At 46.8% G+C, this 14,432-nt stretch overlaps 1 protein-coding gene across 1 annotated transcript in view; it reads left to right on the top strand.

Moving 5' to 3' along the window:
• Nucleotides 1–3,271, top strand: part of SLC16A1 (solute carrier family 16 member 1) — a 36,984-nt gene extending 33,713 nt beyond the window's left edge. Inside the window, exon 5 of the mRNA XM_045203745.3 lies at nucleotides 1,386–3,271. Coding sequence (XP_045059680.1) covers nucleotides 1,386–1,657 — 272 coding nt within the window. The 3' untranslated portion in view covers nucleotides 1,658–3,271. The remainder of the gene's footprint in view (nucleotides 1–1,385) is intronic.
• The last annotated feature ends 11,161 nt before the right edge of the window (nucleotides 3,272–14,432 follow it).

The following is a 14,432-nucleotide window of genomic DNA, read 5'->3' as shown; positions in this document are numbered from 1 at the left end:
TTCCACTTCCTAAATCTCTTTCTAACAACACATTTCTCCATTGCAATACCTCCCTTATCCATGCTTTCTACCTCTAACTGGTCTGCCTTTATCCACTCTAGGTAGCCTTTAATCTGTTTCCTACTCTACAGACAAAACTATCCCTGCAAATGCAAATCTGATATTTCAGCTCATGAAAACTCTCAAGTTGCTTCCCAGAGTTGTTTCCTGTCATTCTTAGGATGAAGGTCAAATACTCTAATGTGGCCTTCGGGGCCCACCTCTCTCTCCAGCCTCATTTCCCCCCACCGCCAGTGTGTCCTCTCCTCCAACAGCCCAGCCCTTCTCCCTTCCTCCCTCACCCCCTGGCCTGCCTCCTACCACCTGCCTTTGCACTCCCTATTCTCTGCCTGGATCCCTGACCCATCCCCTCTCTCCCAAGTAGCTCCTTCCTCCTGTAAGTCTGGGCCTCAGTTTACTCTTGAGAAGCCTTCCTGACCCTGCTTACTGATCCCAACACTGCTTTCTGCTTTCAAACCCTCCTGGTCACACTTGGTGTAATTATTTGAGTAACACTTCTCTCCTCTACTAAACTGTAGGTGTATCCTTTACTCACCTTTCTCCTCAGGGCCCAGCAGACCCAGTGTCTGGTGTATGGAGAGGCTCAATAAATACTCTGAGCAAATGATGCTCTGAGTTAGAGGCACCTGGAATCATATTTGAGTTGGTTCTATGAATAGTGTAGAGTAGAGTTGTCCAGAGTTAATTCCATGAGATGCCAATCTGATGAGATGCTAATGAATTTTACTATAACAAGGATTTCATGGCAAAAAAAAACCCCTTGGAATCACCAAGTTAAATAGATTTCTTTACTACAGGACCTTGCAAAGCCCTTGACATGCTAATGTGCATTGTGACTCTGTAATAGAAAAGAATAAGCTATACGATTTCCTCAAAATATTTGACTTGGGGAACATTAGGGAGGAGGTATCCTGTAGCACAGAGGTTACAGTTGCAGCTTTAGAGCCAGCCTGTTACTAACTTTGTGACCTTGGACAAGTTACTTAAGGCCCCTGCACAATAATGATAGAATCTGCCTGTTGTGAGGATTAAGCGCTCTGGACGCTGCAAAGGTATTGTTGTTAGGTAGTTTTTAACACAGGACAAGTGAAGTTGTTAAAAATAACAATATGCAAGGCCATCCAAAATCCAGTGTGACATAAAGAAAAGGGCAAATCACTTTTAGCAGTTCCTTTGTAAACTAATTTGTTTACAGTTTGTTGTCATTTGAGAATTAGGTTGACATCTTTCCAAGGAGATCTTTGAGCTTCATTTGGGAATGGGTATTACTTTTATCCACATAACTACTTATTGGTGGTTGTTTTTTCGCTTTTGGACATCTTTAGGTCGCCTCAATGACATGTACGGAGACTACAAATACACATACTGGACCTGTGGCGTCATCCTCATCACCGCAGGCATCTACCTCTTCATTGGCATGGGCATCAATTATCGGCTTGTGGAAAAAGAACAGAAAGCAGAGAGGCAGCAGACAAAGGAAAGAGAGGAAGAGGCCAGTGTTGATGTTGAGAAGCCAAGAGAAGTTACCAAAGCAGCAGAAGCTCCAGAGCAGAGGGGCACAGAGGGGAGCCCCACAGAGGAGGAGAGTCCAGTCTGAACCATGGGGCTGAAGGGTGAATGGGGCAGCTCGTGACCCAAGATACCGGAAAATGTTCTACTGGCCTGCAACCTCCCAGTGGTGCTCAGTGCAAATAGTGGGCATTTGCGAGGAAACCCTACCAGGTGTTCCCTGATGGAATTTTTGTTTCACTCCTTACCATTATCCCAAATTTAAACGCCATATCCTTTGGGGAGGGAGTGGTTGGGAAAGAAGCTGGATTTTTTTTTTCAATCTTAGCTTTTAACAGTGTCATGAAGATTATAATATGTGCCTTAAGTTTTAGTCTTTAGAATGTTTAGGGAGCCTTAACTTTTTAAACCATTCTGCTGAATTATCTGCATTCCATTACAAAGAAAAATAACTTGTTTGAAGCAAATCTAAAATTTAAAATTCATCTTGGTTCAGTGTTATTTGTAACATATTGTCAGGCATTACCACTGAAAGATTGACTAGAAACAGTGGTTGAAAGTTTTATAAAATCCTGGCGAAGGTATTTTCCTCGCATCAGTAGTTGCCTGGCATATGTGCCTGCCTGCTATATATTTAGGAAACTTAAGGCATAAAACTTTGGAAATATCTTGGCTATTCCAGACACATCGTACTCATCAACACCCTTCTGGTATCTTTTCTTAGGATGCTTATTAGAAACCCAGTTCTTGAGTTCATTAAATTACTATTTTTGCACCCCTTTCAAAGACATTTTTTTTTTAGTGTTTATAGATCATTGTCCCTTTTGAGATCACTAAGTATTGTTTTTTCACTGTAAAATTAGTATTAAAATATACAAAACTATATATTTGTGCCTCCTTAGTAAATACAACATATGTCTAATTAAATATAGACAGATATTTCAAACAGCAGCTGAATTCAACTTAGGTTTTTCTAAAACCTCAGTTAAACTGTGAGACTTAGAATCTTTTTGTTGTTGTTTTTCCTGGAATTTTTCCCCTTTGATTCATAGTGGTTCCATTTATATCTGTGTCTAGCTTAGAGCTGTGTGAAATATTCAGTCTTGGAGTGTTTAGGGTTTTTGTTTTTGTTTTTAATGTCTGCTAATTAAAGATAGATTTGGCCTCAGGCAAACATATAAGGATAGGATTGGGAGGGAAGCTGGTAAGTATTTTTAGTTCAATAAATAGCTCCTTTTTTCTGAGACGTTCTTAAAGAAAATTATGTTTTGGTTAGAATTACTTGGACACATTCTTAATCTCCCCACAAATATTTTGACCCTTTTTCATTTATTTGAAAAGTAGAGAAATGGATTTAGTATAAAGATAGGAGGGAAGATGGACCAGAAGGGAAAGTAAATTTTTTAACCTAATATCTTTTAAATTGAGGTAGAACAGTAATAGACATTCAGTGAATTATATATTGTATTCAATGTATTTTAAAGTATTGTAATTGACAGAGTGAAAGTATAGATAAAAATCTTTGTATGAGAAGAGGCTTGCTTTTCCAAATAAACTTCTTTTCCTTTTTTTAGAAATGCTTTTTCCTCCAAATGTTTTATTTGAGGAAAATATTACTGTTTATTTTCATTACTAAGATTCAGTTTGACCCTTGCTAATATTAAATTAAATCATCCAGCTTATCTGCTCTGGGCTTTGTGTATATATGGCTTATTTTATTTTGATTTTCTCCTTTCCTCTTTACTTAAAGGCAAGCAAGAGGGTAATTTTGAAACAATCTCTCTGAAAGCATCCCGTAAGGACACAATGAAAACTCCCTTCCTATGCCTGACTGCCATGGCAGAGGGAGGGGCGTTTAGGGGAGAAGCCTGCCGTGACTACTGGCAGGCTTCGCTCCAGTTTGGATTCTGCCATTTTCCATGGACCCAAGTCCATATCCTACCTTGTACCTCTTTCCCCTTATATAGAAATTAGGATCACTGTCGGTGAGGGAATATAAGTAAAGGAAATGAGGGAGGGGAGGAGAAAAGAATAAAGCACATGTGTAGTTATTTTCCTCTGTCCCATTTGTTGAGCTATGTTGGTCTTTGGTCAATAACCGAATCTTGTTAGTGAAGGGAGGGGTTCGTGATGCAGATTAATTACCACTTACTAGAAGGAAAGTTTCTGAAGTGCTGTATTTGGAAGCAAAGGTTACAAACTGGCTCAAAGCTGGGACTAAACTGTTTATTGCCCACTCTAACCCTGACTTTCTTCCACCAGAAGATACAGGCTTAAGGGATTTATTGAGATCAGTCTTGGTAACAGAGCCAACACTGAAGCCCAACATAGGTCTACTCTGTGCCATCTATTCTTGCTGACAAGCAGCTAATCCACTGTGTTACAGTGTTGCGTTCAACAATGAAGCCCTTGAGGCTTTCTGATCCAGTCTGGTGTCCTTTGCTCCACATGAGAACTAAGTTTTATTTTAGTTCACACAGTTTCTAGTGGCTGCTTTGGGAAAATAGATGTACGCAGAGTACCCGCCTTTCTTTTCTCTGCCCTATGCCCCTCTGAAAGTCCGAGAGAACACACACAGCTCTTACACACTACACATTGTTGTAATGCCCCAAAAGGCTTCAAGAGTAACACGCTGGAACAGGCTCCCAAGTCGGAGCTGGAAGGTGAGAAACTGGCGGGTCAGACAACTGAGGAAGCTCATGGCACCAAACGCACCCACGTGCTACACTCAGTCTGTGGAGAGCCTGAATGACCTTAACTAGCCAAGACAAATTATGGAAGATTCAGAGAGGTATTTTATCCCTGATCTAATCACATTGATGGATAACCCTCTGGATTCTTGGGTTGTCTGAACTTTGAATTTATGTTTGTACCACAGATATATATGTTAGTACAGAGTATTAATCCTGTACTTCAATAAGGAAAAAATTAATAGCCATTTAATATTTTTTGTATAAGCCAATGTTTTATTGTATTGAATTTCAGGTTGATAAACTGGGTGTTGGTTTGTCTGAAAAATCTAAACGTCTGGGTCTTACCTTCCCTATCAAATGGCTCACAGTATAATAACCTTAATAACCGATCATGTCCCCTTCCCCCCACCTTTGGTTGGAAAGATGAGGAAAGGTTAACGCCAAATTGCCATCTTTGCAAATGGCTTGCCTTGAGAGGTCGATGTTAGACTGTTACTGAAAATTCTTTCAATCCCTGGCAGGAGCAGACAAAGATTACCTGATTTGTCCAAATGTGAGCAATTAAGCCAAGCAACTTCAGAGAAGCATCTAAGCTACATCAGCCTCATGGTTGCCTTCAAAGGGCCGAATGTAATGTTAGGACTGTATAAATGTAACTACTCCTTAACAGTTAAGCGCGAGCTCGGCGCTACTGCCAGCTAGAAGCAAGGTGCCGGGCCGGATGCGGTCCACAGGCCTTGTGTTTGCCACCTGTGATCTAAGGGGATTCCAAGTACATCATCGTTCCTGGAATGTGTTCCAGCTTTAGAGTTTAAGATTCGGTCACCCTTTCCTCCATTCAGCCTGGGCTGTGGTGCCAGAAGCATTCATTTAAGAATGACTGGTGGGGTATCTTTCTCCTTGGTGCGACAGCAGTGATTTACTTATTTTGCCGGCTTTCCCCGGACTCGCCAGGGAAGGCTGGGATAGCTAGCACAGGAATCACAGCCTGCTGGCTGCTTAACAGTGTAGGCGCATAAGGTTCAAAGAGGCTGGCCGTATGACCTCAGGTTACTTAGCCTCCCTAGGCCTCAGGTTTTTTCTTCTGTGAGAAAAGGATGATTTATAATTATTACTACAAATATAATAATAAATAGTATTAACCTCCCTAGGCTTGTCATGAAGGTTAGTTATCTGTGACATCACATGTTAAGCAAGGGCTGAATAATAAGTGTGAGCATCTCACTTTTAAAAATCAAAGTAATAATAATAGCAGCAGCCCTGGCTGGGCAGCTCACTTGGTTAGAGCGCTGTCCTGACATACCAAGGCTGCTGGTTTGATCCCTGGTCAGGGCACATGCAAGAAGCAACCAGGGAATGCACGCCTAAGTGGAACAACAAACTGATGTGTCTTTCTGTCTGTCTGTCTGTCTCTCTCTCTCCCCACCCCCTCCTTCCCTTCCTCTCTCCCTCCTTCCCTTATTCTCTCTCTCTCAAAAAGTCAATTAAAAAATGTTTGGTTAAAAAAAATTAATACTTGAGAAAAAAAAAAGAGCTCTTCTAATTCTTAAAAATGGACCCGTACTTGCAGAGGGGCGTGTGCAAGTGACTCTTGAAGATAATGTTAGCTAAGTGGTCGGATTCTCCCTTTTGGTCAGACCCTCCCTTTCGTCTACATGAACAGAAGAAACGTAACAACTCACAAGACTAGTGCACACACGTCCAGCTCTTTCAGGATTACTCAGCCTCACAGCGAAGGGACAGGGGCCCAGCTAGCAGACAGACTTTCCCCCTCAATGTCTGATGATTCTAGAAGAGCATCCTCTAAAATATAACTAGTAAAACCAATCATGATTCAAGTTCTCTTCCCCTAGTGATGTTCTTAAATGCAAACTGAAAGACTGATGAGGTTTTTATTTTCCATACTATGTTGATAACATTTAAATTATAATCAGTTGGCTGAATAAATTGGCATAACATTGGCAAAGCTACTGCACAATCTGTGTCAAGTTACCATTACTTCACATTTTTTACTTAGAATTCCAGGCCAGGAATTTATATAGGGAAACTACGCCTGGCCATGGCTGGTGTGGCTCATTGGATTGAGTGCCAGCCTGCGAACCGAAAGGTCACTGGTTCAATTCCCAGTCAGGGCATCTCCTTGGGTTGCCGGCCGAGTCCCTAGTTAGAGGGGTGCAAGAGGCAGCCAACTGATGTTTGTTTCTCTCCCTTCCCCTCTCTAGAAGTAAATAAAATCTTTAGAAAAGAAAATTATGCCTGTCTTTGAAATTACCTATTTGAAAAAACCCTAAAAATGTGTATCCGTAACTCCTACAGTGGATCCTCACGCGGTGAACACCGCACAGTGCCAAATGAAAGGAAGGACATGGACCACCGCGCTGGGTGTCCGCCTGCTTACGCGCAGCACGTCCCTGCGCAACCACAGGGACAGGAGGCCACGTGCAGACACGCTGGTCATTCTGTGAGCCTAGTGAAGGGGGGTGGCTTTTCCCCTGTAATTTCTCCACGTTCCAAATTTGATTAATATGACGGTTACTTGTATACCAAAAGAAAACATTTAATGCAGCACATACTACTGGTTTACAAAGGAAATAAAACACCACATTTGATCTAGAAAATGAAGCTGATGACTACAAGCAGGTTATTTTTTTCTATTTCTTCAAGAGTTGTATCTGATGAAAGGGAGGTGGACTCAGGCACAGTAGTCTCAAGTTGTGATTTCATCATTCGGCTACACGTGAACGCTGACCTCGGGAAGCCAGCATGTCCAGCAGTTACCCAAGTTACAGTGCTGCAGTCCTCAACATTGTCTCACTGAAGTCAGCGTCAGGGAAGTACACACTGATGTCACACGCAGAAAAACCAGGAGTGGAAACTGCCTGTCTGCCCGTCTGTCACCTGCTTACCAAGCATTTATTGGACCCTTACTGTGCCCTAAGCACCAGCCAAGGCTTTGAGAAGCCAGCCATGGAGAAAACACTGTCTTCCCATTGTTAAAGAGCAAGCCAAGTGGGAGTCACTTTTAGGCCACGTCACCACACCAAACTCAATCACCTAATCACCGTTCCAGCTTCTCCCCAGTGTGGAATTTTAACCCAACCAGCCTGGAATTTCCTGATCAACGCTTGCAAGGGAATCGGCCTGAAAAGACCCCTGGTGTCCCACGAAGAGGTGTCCTTGCCTGAAATCCAGTCTGTTAACTTCTCAGTTCCACCCTCTTTCTCCCTATAAAACCTTTCATTTTGTACAACTCATCCGAGCACCCATCCAGTTGTTAGATGGGAGGAACAGCTTGCTAAAGCCAATTAGACGTTCAAATTTACTTGGCTGAATTTTGTTTTTTAACGCCACGCACCTTACATTCTGGAAGGGGAAGACGGTGCACGGTCGGTTACCAGGCAACAGCAGTGTTCAGGACAGAAAGGTGGCTATGAGGTCAGCCTTCATTCATTCATTCATTCATTCATTCACTCATCTAAACAGTGGTGGTGGAGTAAGTCTGATGTGCCTACTTGCTGGGCAGAGGAGACGTAACAGTGAACAAAACCCAGCCCCTGGCACCCACGGCTTCCAGGGTAGTGCGGAAGGGTATGGAGTAGGTGCTGTGAGGGGCAGCACACGCGCAAGTCTCTAACACGGCACCAGGAGTGCCTAAAAGGGAGATTCCTGAGCAGGTTAATTTCTGTGAGCCTCCTTGGTAAACAAATTATTGTGAGGATTAAACATGGAAGTACATAGCATACTGTAGACCACACAGTAGCAGTATCCTGAGCAGACAGTAGTTTTAAAAATAAAATCTGAATCTACTTGAATATTCTGAAATGCAGTATAGCAAGTGTCAGTTAAATCATTAACCAGAACGAGACAGAAGAACTGGTAATGTTAGTATAGCTCATCAGAGTTTACAAAGGCCTGTCAAATATATTCATCTGATTCATGCAAAACCCCAGGTGGGTGGGTAGAAAGAAAAACACTGACGCCTCATCGTCGCAGGCCATCTCCCCGCTGCCATCAGAGGAGTGAGAAGCAAGACTGCAGGCAGCTTGGTGGCTAGAGCTGCCGGCTGTCGCGGATGCAAGTTGGACATACAGGAATGGAAGAGGCTGAGTCCTGGGTAATCTTGGAGGGTGAATAATAACCAAACGAATCACTGGGGTGCCTCACCAAAACGAGTAAGATGGTGCTGTCCCCCACAAATTCACAATCTTACAATCCTCCTCCTTGGCTTTGGAATTCCTAACGTGATTTCTTCACTTGGGGATTTCCTCTCCTAATATACTTTACTGATTCCAGAATTAAAAGTTTGCATTTCCTGAGCTTACTCTGGCCCGGTGCCAAGAGGAAGTGGCCAGTAGCCATTAAGAGGCCAGGAGGGGAACTGGGCTGGGATTTAAAAATCACCTGGTGTGCGAACAATCTGTACATGCGTAATTACCAAGAGAAGGCTCAAGATGTTTGTTATTGTGGTTTGTCCTTCTTTTCCTTTCTCCACATTGCTTTCTTTCCCCTGAGCCTGGCCGCTTCGGGGTCTGGCCCCATGTATACACCTCTTCAGAATGGGAGCTGTAGAGGCTTTTTGACAACAACCCTGTCCCTTTTAAATTCCAAGTGCCATCTTGTTTCTCAGATGCTAAGAATGCACAAGAACAGGCCTGCAGCAGGTTTTCTGAGCGAGGCACTTCAGAGGGCCCCTAAACCTCCACCTGGGCCCCAGCCTTCCCCCAAACCCATGTCCTTCAGCAGCTGCCCAAATGTGTAGATGAAACTGCTGTACTGTTCCTCCTTTCCACCCCCTCCTGTTCTTTTCCCTGCCATGGGCTTGGTTTCTTTTCTTTTTGAAAGATTTTATTTATTCATTTTAAGAGAGATGGGAAGGGAGGGAGAAAGAGAGGGAGAGAAATATCGATGTGTGAGAGATACCGACCAGCTGCCTCTTGAACGCCCGGACCTGGCCCGCAGTCACACCAGGCAGGGCCAGGCTTGGTTTCTAACAGCCTCCCTGCCTCCGTTTTCACCAGCTCCAGTCCTGCCTCAATAATGCTGCCAAAGTGATTTCTCTACAAAGGCCAAATCTCACCTGTGGTCAGTGTCGCCCAGTGGGTTGGACCATCGTCCCATAACCAAAGGGTTTCAGATTTGATTCCCAGCCAGGGCACATACCTAGGTTGTGGGTTCGATCCCCAGTCTGGGCATGTACAATCTCTGGTCCGGGCATGTACGGGAGGCAACCCATCGATGCTTCTCTCTTGCACTGAAGTTTCTCTCTCTCCCTTCCTCTCTAAATGCAATGAAAAAATGTCCCTGGGTAAGATTTTAAAAATAAAAATAAAAAGGCCAAGTCTCAGCCCTGGCCAGGTAGCTCAGTTGGTTAGAATGTCGTCCCAAAGAATGCATAAATAAGTAGAACAACAAAGTGATGCTTCTCTCTCTCTAAAAATATCAATAAATTGAACAAATTTTAAAGGCCAAATCTCTTAGTTGCTTCTATAACTCTATTAAAAGCAGTAAAGATAAAAATAATGAAACTCATCTAATCATGTCACTCCTCTCCTTAAAATCCTATAGTTTGAGGAGGGTAAAGTCCAAACTCCTCAGTTTGGCCCGCAGTGCCCTCTGGATCAGCTGCTGCGCATCTCTGCGGTCTTATCTCTGCCGCCCTCCGCCCACGCCCTGCTCTCCTGGCCACTGAACGTCTTTGTTCCTCAAGCGCAGGGCCTCTCTGCCTTCCCACACACTAACTTGTGCCCCGAAACCCCTCCCTCCCTTCTCCTCCACATCAGCTCGTCCATCCTTTGAGACGTGGCTCACGTGTCCTCCTGCAGCAGGCCTGACCTGAAGCCCCAGTCTGTTTTTGTTGCCTTTCTGTCTACAGCATGGGCAGAGTGTGGATCTCTGCATCAAATCCCAGGTCTCCGGGCACAAATTCCAGACCGGTTACTAACTCTGAGTCAGGCGAGTTACTTCCCCTGCAGGACTCAGTTTCTACACGTGTGCAATGAGCCCAGTAATAGAAGGCCTTACGGCGTTGCCATGAGAATTAAATTAAGCAAAGCCCATAAACCTTTACAATAGCCCCTGACACAGAATAAATGCTCAGTATTACCAACACCTCTGCCACAGACAGCTCTGACCACTATTAAAGGATAACTTTCAAAATGGTACAATCGTGACTCTCAAATAGATAAAATGAACATATAAGTTTATACAACTAATTAAGGAGGGGACCAGTAAGATTTTACAACTGTTTCAAATGAAAATTGGACTTACTCTCTTCTGGCCAAAATTCATCCACACTGACACAAACCAAAACAATTGCATCACAAGAAAGACAGGAAACATCTGCGCGGCCACCGGTCCTCCACACGCCAACATCCACCTCTGCAGTCATAAAACAGCCCAGCAAAAGGCAGCCCAGTGTGCAGACCCTGAAGAAGCGGGTCCCCTGGGGCCCTGGGCAGTGGACACGCCGCTCTCCGCCGAAAGAGGGCCCAGTGATCCTCTGCCCGTTTTTAGGTCTTTCGCTGTTTGTTCTAGCACCACAGTGGACTGTACTCAGTCATTGCGTTTGTAAACCCCTACCGGACAGCGAGCTTCTTGAGATGAGGGGAAATGACATGCACAGTGAGAGATCGCTTTTGAGTTCAGGGACTGGGGAAGCTTCTGTAGCAACCGGGTAGAGAAAGAAAAGGCTACATTTCTCTTGGAAAGGGACATCCAGAGAGAGCTGTGTGGGACCACGGCAGATCCGACTGGCAGGACTGAATTAGACACAGACATGTGCCAGGCCCTGGGCTTGGCTGGGGGAAAAAAGATGAAGTCTGGTCTTTGTTTTCAAGAAGCTCTGTCTGTTCCAGCAATAAAAAGATAACAACGCTAACAAACATGGTGTGATGAGGGCCCGAAAAATCCAGAAGCCAAATGTCAAGGGTTTGAGGACAGAGTTATTCCCAAACTCAGGTTGACGAAGACACAGGAGAGGCCTGTGAGCCCATGGGCAGCCCCGGAGAAATGAATGAAAAGTGTCTGTTCCACACCCATCGGCAGACTCATTCCCCTTCCTTCCTGTTGGCTGGACTTCTGTTGGCAGATGGGTAGCAGTGAGAATTAATGGCTGATTTCCCTCAAATCTCTTGGAATGGAAGTCCTCATTATAGTCAGAGGCAACCCTGAAGCATTCCCAAAGAGTCACTTTGGGAACCAGCACACGAAGTTATTGCAAAGAAAATGGCACTTATGTGCCGAAAGGTAGTATTCCAAAAGGAGGACTGATCAACAATGTAACTGAGGAAAACGTGTTCTCCCCTGGAATGAAAATTCTGTGAGGCAGGGAGTATGTCTGAATATGCTTGTCAGGGACAGCACTCATTTGCTGAATATATGAATGAATGAATGAATGAATGAATGAGAGACAGAGGACAGGCGCACTGGCTGCCCTGCTCGGCCTGAACACTGGTGTCCTTTAAATACTTGAGGCACCAAACAATTCCCTTGGCTTCCTTTGCTCCTCACTAGACAGTCCCCTGGCCTCCCCTGTACTTTCACCTGGCCGACAGAAAAGAATATGCTCAGCACCCTGGCAGGAACGTTTCGGCCCGAGTGCCGGGCACAGCCACCCACAAGTTCTGCTACACACACCGGCCTCAGACGTGTGTCAGAGTCCCAGGCTCTGTTCCACCCTGACAAACTGACCAGACCACACCTCTGCTGGTTCACCAACAGGGTGCCACCCAAGCTGGCCTCCAGGCCCATGGGCCACCTCACCTCACCATCCACCTCTTTTTGACCCCACACTGATCACCGAAGTGTCTCTCCAAACACTGCTGATCTGGGTTGGCAAACCCTGGCCCAACCACGGCAGGTACTGGTGTGGTACCAAGACACCTGGGCTGTCTCAGCTGCCTCCCCGCCCCACACACCCCATCTGGGTCAGCCCCAGCCCTGAGGACAGCCGCCAGGAGCCTGAGCTGCTTGTGCTTCAGGAAGGGGCAGACACCTTGGGAACCTGCTCAGGCCCCACCCTGGATCAGACCAGCCCAGGGCCTGAGAGCCCACTGGGTCACCTCCCACACCCAGCACTCACCACACCTTCCCCAAAGCAAGACAGGTCCGAGGCTCTGGGTGCACAAAGACCTGGCTTCACAGCCTGGCTCTACCGCTCACTGGCTGTGGCTCTGCGCCTGTTTGCTCATCTGTGACATAAGGAGAGTAACAGTTGTAGCAGCCAGAGCACAGTGCAGGAAACAGTGATGATGTGATACAGAGGGTTAGGTGCTTGTGGAATGGTTGGAGTGACTAGATGGGGAAGGGGAGGCGGGGAGGCTGAGTCTCTAGAGGACCTGCTCCCTGGACCTGGGCAGGAAAGGAAGCTGGGCACCTGGAGGTTGCCACTGGCACCACTGAGTTCCGGGGTGTGCTGGCATGGCTGTGATCTGGGGAGTGGCCAGGGGTGAGGGTGCACGCTGGGCACGCTGCAGGAAAAGATGCACGTCTGCGTGACCCTGCTTGCCAGGAGGAGCAGCCAAAGCAGGAGGAAGGGGCCACTGACTCCTCCCACCTTCCAAATCCCAGGGGAGGGTCTAAGCCTTGGATCCCAATGTGCACCCAGCCCACTAGCAGCCCTTCTGGAAAATGCAGCTTCAGCTTTCTGCCCTCAAAGCACAGGACATGGGTGGGAATGGATCCCGGGTGCCACAGGAGGGTCCGTGGCATTGGTGCAGGAAGAGCACTCTCACAGTTCCTGGCTCGCGGCGCCTGCGCAGGGCGGGGCGGGCTCCCAGAGCGCTGCAGTGGTCAGGGCTCCATGCCTGCCACGGGCCAGCACCAGGCCAGGCCCCAGGATGTACAGCAGCGGGCATGACAGGGTGCTCCCCTGGAGAAGTGAGGAGACTGTGGGGAGCGTAAAGCGGAATCACAAAGAAAAGTGGTCAGTGTGAGTGTGTCACACAAGCCTGGGGAGCTCAGAGAGCTGGGACGGCAGAGGGGGGCTCGCGGGCCAGTCTTGAGGAGGTCAGTGATGGCTTTCCAGCAGTACCCTGGATATCCAGTAGTATGGCATCATCAGAGGCTTGAAGGAAGAACTAGAAATTAACCAAACTAAGCGGGGGAAACAAGGGGTGTGCGTGTGTGTGACGATGCTAAATACCACCTTGAGGGGGCCCACACTTACACAGAACCCTGGCAGATGAAGGGCGCTTGACATTTGCCACAAGTGGACAGTTCAGCCTGACCAGTACACACGGCTGTGAGTAAGAAATGGCCCTGGTGAGCAAGGCAGGGCCATGGAGATCTTGAGGGACATCACATGCCACTGTGGGCCATGGGGAGCTATAGCAGGTATTTGGCAGAGAGAAGAATCACCACCACTCTGCTTTCAGAAATACCACTTTAAGGCAGTCTGTGTGATGGGCTAAAAGAGGGCGCACCGGAGGGGCGGGGACCCTCTCCACTCCTGGCACTTGGTCCTAGGGTGGCGCCCACCCCCAGGTTCCCTGCTTGTAGACTGAATTCACAAAAAGCCCCTTCCCTCCCATCAACTTTAGAGCCAGCACACACTGAGGTCCTCCAACATTTATTAAGCAGCTATCCTGTGCCAGGAACAGAGGCTTCTCACCTAAGTGAGTTTTAACTGGGTGGCTAGAGGAGGCTTCGGAGCAGGGACGGGATGTCACAGGTGCACAAAGAGAAGGTAAAAGCTATGGACACACAGCCTACATTCAGGCCTCCTCTCCTCCCCAAGCACTGGAAGAACGTGACCCCTAACCCGTCACCCCCATCATAGGCAAGGTACAAGGGACACGAGCAGAGCCTTAGACAAAGCCCCTCAGCCCCTACCTCTACGGGAACAGGCAGCCTCCCCTGGTCTGCTTCTGCTGTGCAAGTTCTGCATTCCTTCCTCTTGAGACCCCAGAGGAAGGAAGACACCCATCTCTGCGTTCCCCCACAGGACCTGCTCGGCCCCCTAGCAGATTTAGTCCCTGGGGTCAAGGCCCAGAGGCTCTTGTCCTTACTGCCTGGGTCGCATATTGACTTCCTGCCCATTCACTCTGACGGTGGTGCTGGCAAACAACAGGCCTGCTCTTGTCCGGGCTGAGAAGAGGGGCTGGGCCAGCCCAAGGGGGTCTGGGCATTGGAAGATGGTGACAGGAACAGCATTCCTACTGACGGAGTGCT

This window comes from Desmodus rotundus, chromosome 12 (assembly GCF_022682495.2).
Source record: "Desmodus rotundus isolate HL8 chromosome 12, HLdesRot8A.1, whole genome shotgun sequence".
Lineage (NCBI taxonomy): Eukaryota > Metazoa > Chordata > Mammalia > Chiroptera > Phyllostomidae > Desmodus > Desmodus rotundus.
This window is presented reverse-complemented; position numbering and strand designations above follow the sequence as displayed.